This window comes from Amblyomma maculatum, chromosome 2, assembly GCF_055883805.1.
Source record: "Amblyomma maculatum isolate TAMU_Amacu chromosome 2, ASM5588380v1, whole genome shotgun sequence".
Lineage (NCBI taxonomy): Eukaryota > Metazoa > Arthropoda > Arachnida > Ixodida > Ixodidae > Amblyomma > Amblyomma maculatum.
The window spans coordinates 195,940,585-195,955,316 of NC_139345.1; the positions used below are offsets into that span (position 1 = coordinate 195,940,585).

The window sequence follows — 14,732 nt, forward strand, 5'->3', positions numbered from 1 at the left end:
CCGCGCGGAAGCGTTTAGGCGAAGTTCGCTAAGCAGTGTTTAGGCTACACCCAGACGGTTCGCGCTTCAGATATGAATCTGAAAGAGTTGGTTGAGACTGGCACCCAGCTGGGGTTGTCCAGTGCCGAACTGCGCAAATGGGTTAGCCAGAGAGAAAAAGAAGAAAGAGAGAGAGAAGAAAAAGAACGAGAGAGGGCTCGAAAGGAAGCCGAGGAGGAAAGAGAGAAGGCTCGAAAGGAGCGGGAAGAGGAATTTCAGCGAGAAAAGGAATTACTGGCTGTGAAACTTCAGCTCCAAAACTCCGGGAACAGCAACGGTTTAGCAGAGGTGCATTGCTGCAGTGAAGGACATAACAGCTTGCGGATAGACGCAAGTAAATTGATTTCATTCCGAAATACGACGAGAGAAAAAACGATCTCGACGCGTTCCTCTTGCGTTTCGAAAGGATCACCGTAAATGCAAATTGGACAGACAGTGAATGTGCTACCATCTTGAGCACTTGCCTCAGCGGAGAAGCATTAAGTGTGTTTGGAAGACTTCCTCCTGAGGATGCAGGCAGCTATAACAAAGTGAAAGCTGTTAAAAATTTTAGATTTACGACGGATGGGTTTCGTGAGAAGTTCAGGACTGGAAAACCTATGGACGGTGAAACGGCAACACAGTATGTTGCACGACTGAGTCATTATTTCGACCGCTGGACTGAACTCTCAAAAATTAAACTAGAGTATGGCGCACTTCGCGAACTCCTAATTAAGGAGCAATTCCTGGGCAGCTGTCACCCTGGTCTGTCGCTTTATTTAAAAGAAAGAAAAGCGGATAACCTGGAAGAAATGATGGAACTTGCGGACCAATTTCTAGAAGCCCAAGGAGGAGTGAATTTGACCAAGATTAAAAACATAAATGCTGACAACCCCGAGAAACCCGACTTCCGCAATACCCGAACAAGCTCAAAGCCACCGCCGAAGTGCTTCCTGTGCAACAAAGTTGGACATTACGCATTTAACTGCCGGAACCGGTTCACAAATAATATCCCGACGGGGTGTTAAAATTGTGGACGGAAGGGCCATAGAGCAAGCATATGTCCTGACAAGTCCACCCCCCAGATAGCCTGCGTAGACACTCCATCGGAGTACGGAGTACTTGGAAGAAGAGGATGCGGACGGCTTCGTGGAACTAAAAAGTGGCAAGAAGGTACCAGTTGTGAACGCGGCCATGGGACCACGGGCTGAGGTTTTACCGCAGAAGATGCCTGTCGTCACAGGGAAAGTAGGAGGAAGATCTAGCTCGGTGTTGCGAGATACTGGCTGTAGCACGGCAATGATAAGAAAAGAATTAATTCGAATCGACCAGCTTACTGGGAAGAAGAGGCCTGTATATCTTGCCGATGTAACGATTAGAGTTCTGCCCGAAGCCCGAGTGAAGGTACAGACGCCCTACTATAGTGGAGAGGTAACGGCACTATGTGCAGAACGCCCCCTGTATGATCTTATCTTGGGGAACATTGCCGGAGTAAGAGCGGCGGACGACCCAGAAGATTCGGTCAGCTGTGAATTGGAACCGTCAGTGACGACGAAAACTGAACCGAAGGACGAAACGACAGAAGATAGCGTTGCTGCCGTAACACGAGCACAAGCCAAAACTCAGGGAAGGAACTTTCCCACACTGAAGACTCCCGATGTGACTAAAGCGGCTGAAGACAGAAGCTATAAAGAAGAACAGGAGCAAGACGAGACACTAAAAACGTGCTTCATGCAAATGGGCAAAACATCTAAATGTCGAGATGGGAAAAGTAGCATAGAGTTCCGTAAGGAGAATGAGCTGCTGTATCGATTTTATACCGACGCGACAGGGAGACGACTGCGACAGCTGGTAGTACCAGAGAAACACCGAAACACAGTCCTACAGACGGCACATGACGCCATAATGGCCGGTCACCTCGGATGTGAAAAACCGAAATCTCGAATATTGGAGGAATTCTTCTGGCCTGGTATCTGTGCAGACGTTAAACGATACGTCGCCTCATGTGACATCTGCCAGAGAACGATTCCAAAGGGTCGCGTACCCTGTGTCCCTCTCGGGAAGGCGCCTATAATTGAAACTCCATTTTCGAGAGTGGCGATAGACGTAGTAGGACCAATTCAACTACCATCCAAAAGCGGAAACCGGTATATTCTTACTCTGATAGATTATGCCACCCGCTATCCAGATGCTGTCGCACTCCCCAGTGTCGAGACCGAGCGGGTCGCGGAAGCGCTGGTCGAGATATTCTCCAGGGTCGGGGTGCCTAGGGAAGTACTTAGCGACCGGGGAAGTAACTTCACCTCGGATCTCATGAAGGACGTAGCTAGACTTCTATCGCTACGCCAACTGCACACAACTCTGTACCACCCTATGGCTAATGGCCTAGTCGAAAGATTCAATGGGACACTCAAGATGATGTTGAAGCGTATACTGCTGTGCTTAGGGGTGCCAAGCGACAGCACTTCCAAGGTAAATTTTCTGTATTTAGAAATAACCCGTCCAAGGCTTGGTCCGTGGTTAACGAATTAAGGGGTCGTCCCCGGAAAGGCGCATACCAAACTATTGCCAAGAATTTCGGTCCACCATCTATAACGTTAGCAGACCAATTTAATTCCTTTTTCTCGTCTACTGCAGCAAGTTTGTCTGGTAATACGGCTAGTTATTGTATGCCACAATCGGTAGTTGAGTCTGCCTTCCTGCCTGAGTGTACCGAGGATGATATTCGCTATATTTTATTTAACTTAAAACAGCACAAGTCGGTTGGATTAGATGGTGTGTCTGTGGACGTCCTTCGCAGAAATTTCGAGGCCCTGAAGAATGTTCTTTTAGCAATTATAAATAACATTATAACCACGCAAGAAATTCCACCTGGCCTCAAGGAAGCGCTTGTAGTTCCTCTCTTCAAAAGCGGACAGGTCAATGTTGTCACAAACTACAGGCCAATTTCGATACTTTCGTGCATTGCTCTTATACTTGAAAAGCATATTTTTCACGTAATGCAGAGCTTTATTGATGCGCACAACATACTGTCGCCTAATCAGTACGGATTTACTTGTGGGCGTGGCACGAGATTAGCATTAGATGAATTAACCGATAACCTTAACAGTACTCTTGAAATTAGTGCATTCGCTTGTGCATTATTTCTAGATGTATCAAAAGCTTTTGACTCCGTAAACCATAAAATTTTACTTCGTAAACTTCATAGCTATGGCTTCCGAGGGCCTTTCCTAACTTTCCTTGAGAATTATTTGCACGGTCAAATCCAAGTAGTAGTTCTCGGAAATATTAAAAGCCAACCTAGGCAGTTGAGCGCTGGAGTACCCCAGGGGTCGATTTTAGCTCCCCTTTTATTCAACTTGTACGTTAATGACCTCAGTCAAGCAATTTTTCACTGTCGGGTGTTTCAATACGCAGATGACACGCTTTTAGTATCTCGTCATACTAATTACCATCAAGCCGTGGCTGAATTACAAACTGACACTACAAATGTTATCAGTTGGTACCGTAATAACTTAATTTCTATTAACCAAAATAAAACTAAATTAGTATGTTTTCACGATCCGCTGAAATCTATTCCTGTCATCACTCCAGTGTTTCTTCATTCTCCTCTGTGTAACAATTGTTCTTGCTCTCCAATTCCATACCTCTCAAGTGTCAATTATCTCGGTGTTCATTTCGATTCTAACATGTCCTGGAACACTCACTTGGCTAACGTTTGTGAAAGGCTGCGCAAAATAGCCTGCCTGCTGTATTCTATCAAAGCACTATGCCCCATTTACGTAAGGAAAACAATAGCACATGCATTGGCGTACAGTGTTCTGAGATATGGAATTTGTTCTTTTTATTTCTGTTCAGTGTTTTGGCGCAATAAAGTTGATTCTTTACTAAAATCCATAATTCGGGCGGTGATGTATGGTGTGCACATTACTAACAATTCCGGTCTTTTTTCATGCTCGCACATGCCCTCGTTCAGGCTGTTATTCAAAGAAACAGTAATCCTTTCCTATATATGGAACAATGAGTTCTGCGTCCCGTATGTCCCCGCCAGAACATTACGTCCACGCGACCGCTTTTCCTTACCAAGAGTACGGACAAGATACGGGAAACGTGTCCGTGCCTTCTATGTACCTGATGTGTTGAATGACCTGCCAGATAATGTTTTATCTTCCAGCACGCGGAAAGAAGTAAAATCTTATATCTTTGATCTGTATGTGTAATTTTGTTTCTTTTCTTTCTTTTTTTTTCCCGTCATTTCCTACTGCCTTTTAGTTTTTAGTTTAAGTCTTGTGCAATTGACTTACTGTGCCGCCCCTGGGCTTGCTCCATTCTGCCGAGCGCTGCCCCACAAGCCCATTGTTGGCTTGGGCAGGCTCGTATTTGTATGTAATTTTTTTGAAATAAATAAACAATTTATTTAACATTATTTATTATGTGCGCGGAAAAGCCCAGCGATTGGGACCGCTACCTGACTCCATTACTCTTTGCATACAGAGAGGTGCCCCAAGCCAGCTTGGGATTTTCCCCTTTTGAACTCCTCTACGGCCGTCACGTGAGAGGTCCTCTGACGATCCTCAAAGAAGTTTGGACTAACGAAGATTTGGATGAGGAAGTAAAAACCACGTACCAACACGTACTCGACCTTCGGAACCGACTTGAAGAGACGTGCCGTCTAGCACATGAAGAGCTGGAAAAAGCAGGTGCCCGCTATGCTAAGGTGTACAACCGAAGGGCTAAAGACCGGCAGTTCAGACCGGGCGACAAGGTGCTTGTGCTGCTCCCGACCGATAAGAATAAACTACTCCTGCAGTGGAAGGGACCCTTCGAGGTAAAGGACAGAAATAGCGAAGTAGACTACACTATCGAAACGCCAAGTGGTCTCAAGCTATTTCATGCTAATTTGTTAAAACGATACGAGGAACGAGTAGACCCGACAGGAAAACCTCAATGCCTAACTATTGCAGTGTCTGACCTGGACGAAGAACAGATCATCCCAGTTCCCGAATTTAAAAAGACAGAAGGGTTGGAAGATGTAAGGCTTGGGCCCAAATTATCTGTAGTACAGAAAACTGAAATTGTAGAGGTGATGCCTAAACACCACGCGATTTTCTCTAATGTGCCAGGAAAAACGGACTGGATCGAATGTCATCTAGAACTTACAAATGACATCCCAATACATGTGCGGCAGTATCCACTGCCTTTCACTACGCGTGAAAACGTGGAAAAGGAAGTACGAGAGATGAAGACCCTGGGAATAATTGAGGAATCCTTGTCACCATACAACACACCCGTACTACTCGTACGAAAACCAGACGAGACAAACAGGTTCGTGGTAGACTTCCGGCGGCTGAACACTGTGTTGGTGGCCGATTCGGAACCCATGCCGAGGGCAGACTCGGTATTCGCCAGCGTCGGAACAGCCAAGTACTTTTCCAAAGTGGATTTCGTGAAGGGATACAGGCAGATCCCGCTCTCTGAAGCTTCGAAACCTAAAACGGCGTTCTCGACCACGTCTGGCCTTTATCAGTTTCGTTACATGCCTTTTGGTATCAAAACCGCACCAGCCGTTTTCGCGAAACTCATGCGACGAATCACAGAGGATCTTCCCGATGTATATCATTACTATGATGACGTCCTCGTGGCCAGCAAAACGTGGGAAGAACACCTCATGACACTGGAACAACTTTTCACGAGGATTGAGGCCGCTGGACTAACAATTCGCCCCAGCAAGTGTGAACTCGGAGTAGATGAAATAGACTTTTTAGGACACCGAATCGGAAGGGGACAACTAGCGCCACTGGGGAAAACTCTAGAAAAGATTCAGGCAGCACCAGCCCCAAAAACAAAGCGGCAAGTGTGTTCTTTCCTGGGGCTCACAGGATACTATCGGGAATTCATTCCAAACTACGCCGAAATCAGTGCCCCACTTACGCAACTCACAAAGAAAAGGGAAAGTAACCTCGTCAAGTGGACACCAGAACGCGAGATAGCTTTCACAGAATTGAAACGGCACATAGCTAACCCCCCAATTCTGCGGCTTCCAGACTTTGAACAACCCTTCGTGTTACGCACAGATGCGTCCGACACAAAAGCCTTGGGGCGGTTCTGCTGCAACCTCACAATGGTACACTTCACCCCATAGCTTTCGCTAGCAGAAAGCTGCTCTCCAGAGAGGTTGCATACAGTACCATTGAGAAAGAATGCTTAGCACTTGTGTGGGGAATTCAGAAGTTTAACACGTACCTCTATGGAACATCTTTCACAGTACAAACCGACCACCAACCACTCCGGTACCTCCAGCAGGCAAAACACTTGAACAGCGGGGTGTTACGTTGGAGCTTGCTTCTACAAGAATATCAGTTTAGGGTAGAACACATAAAAGGTAACGAAAATGTGGGAGCCGACTATTTAAGTCGACTCTAGAGGAGACCAATGAAGGCGGGAACCAAAATAACTGTCTGAAAGTTCATCTTGAGTTCGAGGACAGCTCGAGGAAAAAAAAATAATAATAATAAAAAGCGTGGGGCACTTTTAGGTTGTTGATTCCTAGGTGTATTCGACGGCAGTGTGTTGTCATGTTTGTGAATTTCATGGCATTGATGTATGAATTTTGTAATGTGTTATTACAGTTTGTGAAATTTGTGCAATTAGTGTGATGTGAACATTTGCCCCATACAATTGTGAGCGCATGCATGTGCGCGCGATGTTCGTGGTTGTTGTGAATATTGTGGGACAATATTCTTTAAGGGAGGGGCAGTGTCAGGAAATCGGCGCGCATTTTCATCAAGCCGGCACGGCGCGAGGCCCGCGCGGCGTCGCGTGGAAAGCATGTAGAGAAAAGCCCCCTTCCCCGCGCGGGAGAACGCGTAGCTTTGTACGCATAGCCGTCACCCTCTTTCCCATTGCCCGGGGAGGACGGTGGTTCGTCGGACTGGAATACGCCAGAAAATTCCAGCATCTTCTATGGGACCTAGCCAATGACGACGCGCGGCTCGACGGGAGGAGAAGAGAGCTATAACCAGCGAAGCTAAGTGTGTGTCCGCGCTAGCTTTGACGCGTGCTAACAAACAGACGCGGCGCGCCCTATTTAAAGAGACCGCGCCGCTTGTGAGTCAGTCAGTCAGTTCGTCAGTGTTTTGCGACGTGTTCGCCTGTGCTTCGGCTGGACTCCCGGGGATCACCCGCTGCTGGCAAACCCACGGACTTTCAAGGGAGCGGCGCTCGTCTCGTATGGCGGCCACATCGTGACTCTTGAGGCGTCGGACTGCAACAGTGCCCGGTGAACAATTTGGTGTTTGTTTATGTCTCTCTCGTGTTTGATCTGTTGTAAAGCCTGTGTTACTGAATCATTCTGTAGTTGCATGCTTAGCGTTTGTATTCTGTAAACTTCTCGTCTGTTGTATTTCAAGTGAGCTTGTGTATTCCTTTGTATCGTCTCTTGCTGTGCATAAATTGTGTTTTGTTTGTTACTTCTGACTCCGATCCTTACTCTGGTTTGAACCGGCGACCGCTGGGCACCAAACGACCACCCCCTTCTGTCACTACAAGGTAGATGAATCCCGGCTGAGATTGCCACGCAAGTCGAGGGCATCTCCTTTGCGACCGGGACAGCTACCCCCAATCACTCTAAGGGTGTCTGGGAGTGTGCGCACCGTTAAGGGCGCATCGTTAATAATAGTCCCCCCTAATTATTAACGGGTGACAGATGGTTAATGCTTTGTGCAGCAGGTTCAAAATACACGCGAAAAATTCTTCGTCTTCTACGCCTTTTTTTAAGCTTGCACGACGCCCCATATCCCCCTTTCCCCCCAACCACCAAAACAAAAACAAAAACGGAGCTTTATAACAGACCTATATACAAAAACAACGCGGCAGAACTATTTGCCTCTCATCATCGGTCACACTTTACAAAAAGTAGCGCTCGAAAAGCGCATATTCCCCATAGGGAAGCATTGCCTCCCACTATGTCATGGACCACTGAGCGAACTGTTATTCCGTACGGCTTAGACGAACTATATATAGGAGACTTTATCTGACACTGGCGCTGCCCGCTGTGTCCCCAACTATATCTTCAACACCGTGGTCACCAATACATGTCTTCTTTCACTGCTCCTATGCTCCGCAGAAGCATTGCCCTATTTCAAAAGAACATAGCAGACTGCTGTTTTGACATTTCGTCGTTCAGTAAACGGGTAGCCTGCAGCATGCTCAGTGGCTCAGCGCACGTTATGACATTTCTTGGTCGAGGCACTCTTACCAGGGGCACGAGTTCTTTTAATACTGAGGAAAATATCTGCGAATCAAGAAGATGCAGCCTTTCCGTCCGCATATTGCAATACATAATTCTGGGCAAAAGAGCCGTTTACTAGGAAAAGAGGGAAACATATAGCCACCGTAAAATTTAATCATGTGAATAAAACTCGAGCTATGTATATATATATATATATATATATATATATATATATATATATATATATATATATATCCAATTTGCCTGTAGTGTAGCGTCATTTGTAGAACGACGCTGCCTCTAAGCAATTTAGGTGGCAGCTTCAAACATGGTATTGCATTATCAACTCGCCCACGAAAATACGGAAATAACATGTATATTGTGGCCAGAAATCTTTTTTAAGGCAGCGCAAGAAAGGCAATTTTGAGTGTCAGACAGAACAATAGCTTTTACATTGCTCTCTCATAAACCTCCAAGGAGCAGGTATAACATCTAATAAAATGATATCTTTTAACCTGCTGAATAAAATCGAACAATATATGCTGTTCTATGATTAAGCCTAGCTGAGGGCCTTTGGAATAAATTAATGAAGAAAAGAGCACATTGACTTTTCAGAAATCACCAATGCACATTGGCGCCAGCACAGAAATCATCCGAGCGGTTGGTTTGAGTCTTGAAGGTCATCGCAACCCGAAGATTCAAAATCGCTTGAAAAGACCCCGTTGTCACGACTCTTTACAGTTGCAGGGAACGGTTGTCCTCGAAAGTGCTGGTGAAGCCTCGGTGCGGCATTGGGCTCTGAGCCACCAGCGGGCGGTCAGCTAAAAGCGGTAAACATAAAAGCGGTTGGTATAGTTGACACTGTAAGCTCGGGTTATTCATTTCTAAGACAAATGTACTCGATCTGGGGACAGTTATGCCAGGAAGTAATATGTTGTGTCGATTGAAAAAATTAGTGACGTATGCCTAATGGCAGAGCGTGAGAAAGCATTCATCACAGTTTTTTTCTTATAGTGAAAATATGCATCAACCAAATTGCAAGTAAGAATTGTAATCAAGTATTCCACTGATTTACAAAGCGTAATCAAAATGCTACCAGACACGGTTTACAAATAGAAAAGAGATATCAGCTTGGAGGGCTCTCTGTACACGATTCGCATAAAATGGCAGTGCGGAAGGCGCCCAGAAAAAAAAAAAAGCGTCCTTCAATTTTTAATTGCTTTAATTTACAGACCCAGCAGACAAGCAGGAAATGAATGTAATTAAGCTGCGGTATACAGAATGTAATCACGCATAGCAAAAAACGCGACCGATATATATCCGCTTCAGGGCGGTTGCCGAAAAGAGCGGAGAGCACCGTCGCTATGCTCAGCGCCCTCGCTCGACAATACCCTGCTCCGCGCACGCGAAAATGCAGCCCGCACGTCATACGCACCTACATTTTATCATCCATAGAATAAGAGTGAGGGTATGAAGTTACGTCAGCTGCCCTTTACTCCCGGAGCTGACGAGCGCTGGCAAGCGCCGGCGAACGCAACGCCGCCGCACGGCCGCGCGCCTGCTCCCGTAGCCGTCGCAGCAGCCTGGTTACTTTTGGCAAAGACGATACATAACACACTTAACATGTTAACTCACGCAGTGAATAAGATATGGTACAGACGCTGTGAAATAGAAAAGACAATGAAGCAACACAAAACAAACAACGCAAAAAAAAAATCATGTGGCATCAATGGCTGTTAAAAATTTGCACAATAAAAGAGATAGCGTTGTGGCAGGAATTGAGTTCCAGTGTTCAACTGTACGGGGGAAAAAGCTGTGTTTGAAATTATTAGTACGTGTGAAGTATGGCTATACCCAGTCAAAAAGTACTACAGAAATACTACAAAAAAATACCTGTAGTCTGTAGTTTGTCGTATTTTCGGCATGTAGTAATTATGTTGTCTGTCTTGTGTAGTATTTCTGTAGTCTGCATTGTGTAGCGTGTAGCAGTTCTGTAGTCTGCCTTATGTAGTGTTGTCCTTCTGTAGAATGTCTTTTGTAGTGTTGTCCTTCTGTAGTCTGTCTCCTGGCCTGTAGTATTTGTGTAGTGTGGCGCATTTCTGTAGTCTGCCTCGTCAAGTATTTGCTATTGTTAAATTAACATGCAGCTGCAGAGCAGCAATCCAGCTCTGCGCATTCCATGCATTCTTAAGTATGGCCATGCACATCAAAAACACCTTACTTGGGGCAAAACAATTTATTAGCACAGTACTCCCGGCTGATAACGTTCCTTTTCTACTTGTGAGTTCAGCATGCCCTAGCTGAAAAAAAAAGAGAGAAAGACTGTGAGACTGCATGCCCATAAGAAATACACGTTAACTTGGCAGAACTAATAAAAAGTATGCAATGTGTCAACAAAATGTCACCTAGCTGTGCAGACCACTGCAGAATTTGGGAGACATCTTCGGACTGTGAGAACATTTTTCGCATGCACTGCATAGCTCGAATGACCAATTATGAAGAAAACAACTACATTTATTAGCACAATATGCATCCTTGATAACAGGTAGTGAACTCGCACCTATCTTGATCTTGTTAACTCGGCAATTTGGTCAACTTGGACTCTGTACGGCCCTAGCAAAAGCGTGCATAAATCCAATGCTTGCTGGTCGGAGGCACGTATTTGTGCAGCAATTAATAGACCAGAGGCATTCGCAACTCCTATAGCTTTGAGCTATGCAATGCTTGGCAGACCAGTGGTGCACGAGATGGATGAGAGGTGTTAGTTTTTTCCTGCCTACTGGCTTACAGTTTGCTGACTGCATTGCAACATGCGATGTTCTTTTTGCTCGCCTCTCACTGGCAACATATCAGAAGAGCTCGACAAAGACGACAAACACCACACCCATGATGACAATCATTAGCTGCTACTATGACACTGAACAAACTATAACAGTCAACCACTTAATTCTGCCTAAACTGAACAGAAGAATCAAACGTGAATCTGACAAGATATGTACCGCCGCAGGTCACATCACTTCTGCGCCAGGTACCTTGACACCTTTTTTTTGGCGCTTCGGCAGCTCATCGGCAGGGCAGCCCTTCACCTTTAGATAATGCCACAAGGAATCCGCAAAATTAGGTAATACAGGTAAACCTGGGTATAACGAAATTGTAAAATGACAGCGATTTTTCGTTGCACACAGGTTTTCGCTACATGCAGTTTTCGCATGAAGGCCCAAAAGGACAATGTAGAACGAAAACCAGATGAAGAATTGATGTAAGAGAAAGCACCTTGAAAGTGTTTACAGTAAATTAGAATTATTTGAAGTCATAGAAGAGGATGTTTCGCGATCGCGCTGATACCGTAGCACGACTATGGCAGCAGCCTCCGCCTCCGAGTCTCGCGCGACGTGTCCACGAGGGAGCGGGGAAAGAGTGGAGGAGAAATCAGTGTGGGCGAGAACGCGTGCTTTGGCCCCCCCTCCCTCCCTTTCCCGCGTGTTTGCCTCGCCTTGAAAGCGCGCTCCAGTGCTCCCGCTGCCGATGCGCGGGAGCCCGCGAGCAGCCGCGTGTCAGCGATGGACGCACGCTGCTCACCCTATGCCTTTTTTCTGTTATTTTTGGCAGCTTTTATGCATGAACTATTGTAGTGCCATGTTCCAACAGCGAAAGCAGCAGAGACTGCTGCGTCTGCCGCAGAGATGCGGCATCGGCGCTGAAACACGGCGCATTGTATCTATCATACTGAAACTTGCGGGGTTCTGGCAAATTTCCCCTCACTCGGCACTAGCTAAGAGACAATCGGCGCCTCGAGTTCGCTATTTCAAGATCAACCGCCGCGACATGTTTGCTACATGGAGTTTTCAAATACATTCACCTAAATGGGGGTGGAGTTTGGGAATTGAAAAACTTCGTAATATCGAGGAAATCACTACATGGAGGTTCATTACATAGAGGTTTAATTGTAGGTAATATCAGTGCAGTTAAATATAAATATTACAAACTGACTTGGTACAAAGCTACAAGCACTCATGCATAATACTAGAGTGCAGATAAAGCAATATAGGAACAAAATGAAAGCGAGAACAATGCATGCAGCATGAATGACCGATACGACTATTTGCACAATTACTTTAAGGGGATGGGAAATATAACCATGTGGACGACAAAAAAATTAATGCAATTAGAAATTGTGGCACTGTTTGCACTATATACTACAGAACCTAGTACAATATGGGTTGCAAGGTAAGTTTTCATCAATTATCAACATCATACAGGCTGGTTACTTCCACTGTAGGACTGCATCAATTATCAACATCATACAGGCTGGTTACTTCCACTGTAGGACAAAGTACTGCCCCACTGATTTTCAGTTATCACTGTTTTGCTCTACCTGCAGCCATCACTAACCATATCTCCCTACCAAATTCTTTTCTAGCTACAGCTTGCAATTTCCTCTTCTCTGAAACTGCTCTGCTTCTTAAACTGATCATTAGCTTCTCTTATACCCTAGTTACACAGCTGACTTAGCCACGGTTACCGAACTTAACCATGGTTAACCGCCAATCGCGGTTTGCTGTTGTTACACAGCTCACCGCCGTTCTCGGTTACGGTGGCCATTGGCCATTAAGTACAACAGACGAAGCAAGGCAGTGATTGGCGGAATGAAGCTGCATTTACAAATATCTCATTTATAAATGGGAGTGTCGTCCGACGAGGCGTCAACAGCATGGTCAGGCTCCGCACAATGGCAGAACCTCGATTGCCGTAAACATCACCGCGGTGACCCTTCCTCCCGCAAACCGTACGCGAACAACACGGCATATCACTAGTGCCAATGTCAGAAATAAAGCGAGCAAAATTTGTTGGTGTCTAAAATACTGACCAGATTATAAAAAATGAATTACTCTTGAGAATCGCTGACCAGTGGCGAATTGCTGGTAAGGGCGATAACTGCGACACAAGCAAGTTTCTGCTCAAGCGAAGCTAGCTGCCGCCGGTGCAAATTGGGCTCAACCGCCCTGCTTGAACTAGCTCTGCGATTAATGCTTTGCCAAAGTTAACCCTATTGTTTACTACGGCAGATTAGAGTTCACAACGGTAGTTTCACGAGTAGACCAATTACGAAAGCGTCGCTCAGTTCCAAAGCACCGACTGCCGCAGCTTCAAAGCAAAACAATTTAAGCCAAGCGATGACTACAGAGTTATGCATGCCGTCGTCGTTCGCCGCGCTATCGCGCTCCATCGCCGCGGTAATATGAAGCTCGGGCTGCTTGCAGCATCCAGCGCTGCAAGCGTTGCGAAGTTCTGTACTTATAGAATACAGCTAAGAGTGCGCATTTTTTTTTATGTTCCACTCAGCGACAAGCCCCGCAAACATTTCTGCGAAGGCAGGACGGAGCTTCGGCAGGCAGTTATGCTGTCGGCCGTAACTGAAGACGTCGGGTGGCACAGTAGGCAACGGCTATTCCATACGTCGGTCTTTAAACGTGATATAGTAGGCAAATGAGTACATCGTTGAAGCAGACCTGCTCGTACGCTTCACGCAATTAGGCGGCGACAAGCTGCCTCCGTCAACAGACGCCATCAAAACCTCGGTTAACGATGCAAACCGAGGTCGCCAAGCTTGGTTTGCATGCAATGCCCATTTAACAGAGGTATATACCCTCTTTACACGGGCAGAGTTAGCCACGGTTAGTGTAACTGTGGTAACGCGAAACTGTGGTTAGCCCAGATTACACGGCAGACCAAATCAAAGTTACACACCTAACCGCAGTTATCGCAAACCCAAGCTTGGTGACCTCGGTTTGTGTCGTTAACCGAGGTTATGGCGGCATCTGCTGACGGAGGCTGCTCGTCGGCATCCGAGTGCGCAAAGCGTATGAGCGTGTCTGCTTCAACAGTGTACTCGTTTGCCTGTATTGAATAGGCGGTGTCTACTGTGCCGCCAGACGTCTTTGGTTATGGCCTACAGCCAAGCGTCTGCATACTGAAACCCCGTCCTGTGTCTGCAATATTGTTTGCGTGGCTTGTTGCTGAGTGGAACGTCAAAAAATGCGCAGTCTTAGCTTTATCATGAAAGTACACAAGTTCGCAACGCTTGCAGCACAGGATGCTGCGAGCAGGCTGGGGTACGACACACTTACCACGGCAGTGAAGCGCGCAAGCGCGGTGAACAACAGCAGGGTCTGTAACCCCCTAGTCGTCGATAGGCCTGAATTATCTCTTCGAAGCCGCAGCGGTCGGCGCTTTGGAACTAATCAACGCTGTCGTAAATGGTGTACTCATGAAACTTCCTTATTGTGAATCCTATTCTGCCATCGTACAATAATGATATGATTAACTTTGGCGACGCATAAATCGCAGAGCTAGTATAAGCAGAGCGGTGAGCCGCAATGCACCAGCGCAGCAGCTGGCTTGAGCAGAAACTTGCTTGTATCGCAGTTATCGGTCGGTCTTACCAGCAATTTGCCGCTGGTCAGCGATCCTCAAGAGTGATTCA

General features: G+C 46.2%; 1 protein-coding gene across 1 annotated transcript; it reads left to right on the forward strand.

Moving 5' to 3' along the window:
- The first annotated feature begins 625 nt into the window (after nucleotides 1-625).
- LOC146200840 (uncharacterized) lies at nucleotides 626-9,073 on the forward strand. The gene is made up of 4 exons (XM_084592445.1): nucleotides 626-983; nucleotides 1,117-1,559; nucleotides 4,513-4,846; nucleotides 8,990-9,073. Exons 1-4 carry the CDS (start codon nucleotides 639-641, stop codon nucleotides 9,071-9,073), a joined length of 1,206 nt encoding a protein of 401 aa, XP_084448571.1. The 5' UTR covers nucleotides 626-638.
- The last annotated feature ends 5,659 nt before the right edge of the window (nucleotides 9,074-14,732 follow it).

Coding starts and splice junctions, on each gene's coding strand:
- LOC146200840 (XM_084592445.1), top strand. CDS start 639: ATGGACGGTGAAACGGCAACACAGTATGTTGCACGACTGAGTCATTAT. Junction 1,560..4,512: donor GTCAGCTGTGAATTGGAACC/GTCAGTGACGAC, acceptor CTTTGCATACAG/AGAGGTGCCCCAAGCCAGCT. Junction 4,847..8,989: donor AGTGGAAGGGACCCTTCGAG/GTAAAGGACAGA, acceptor GACTCTTTACAG/TTGCAGGGAACGGTTGTCCT.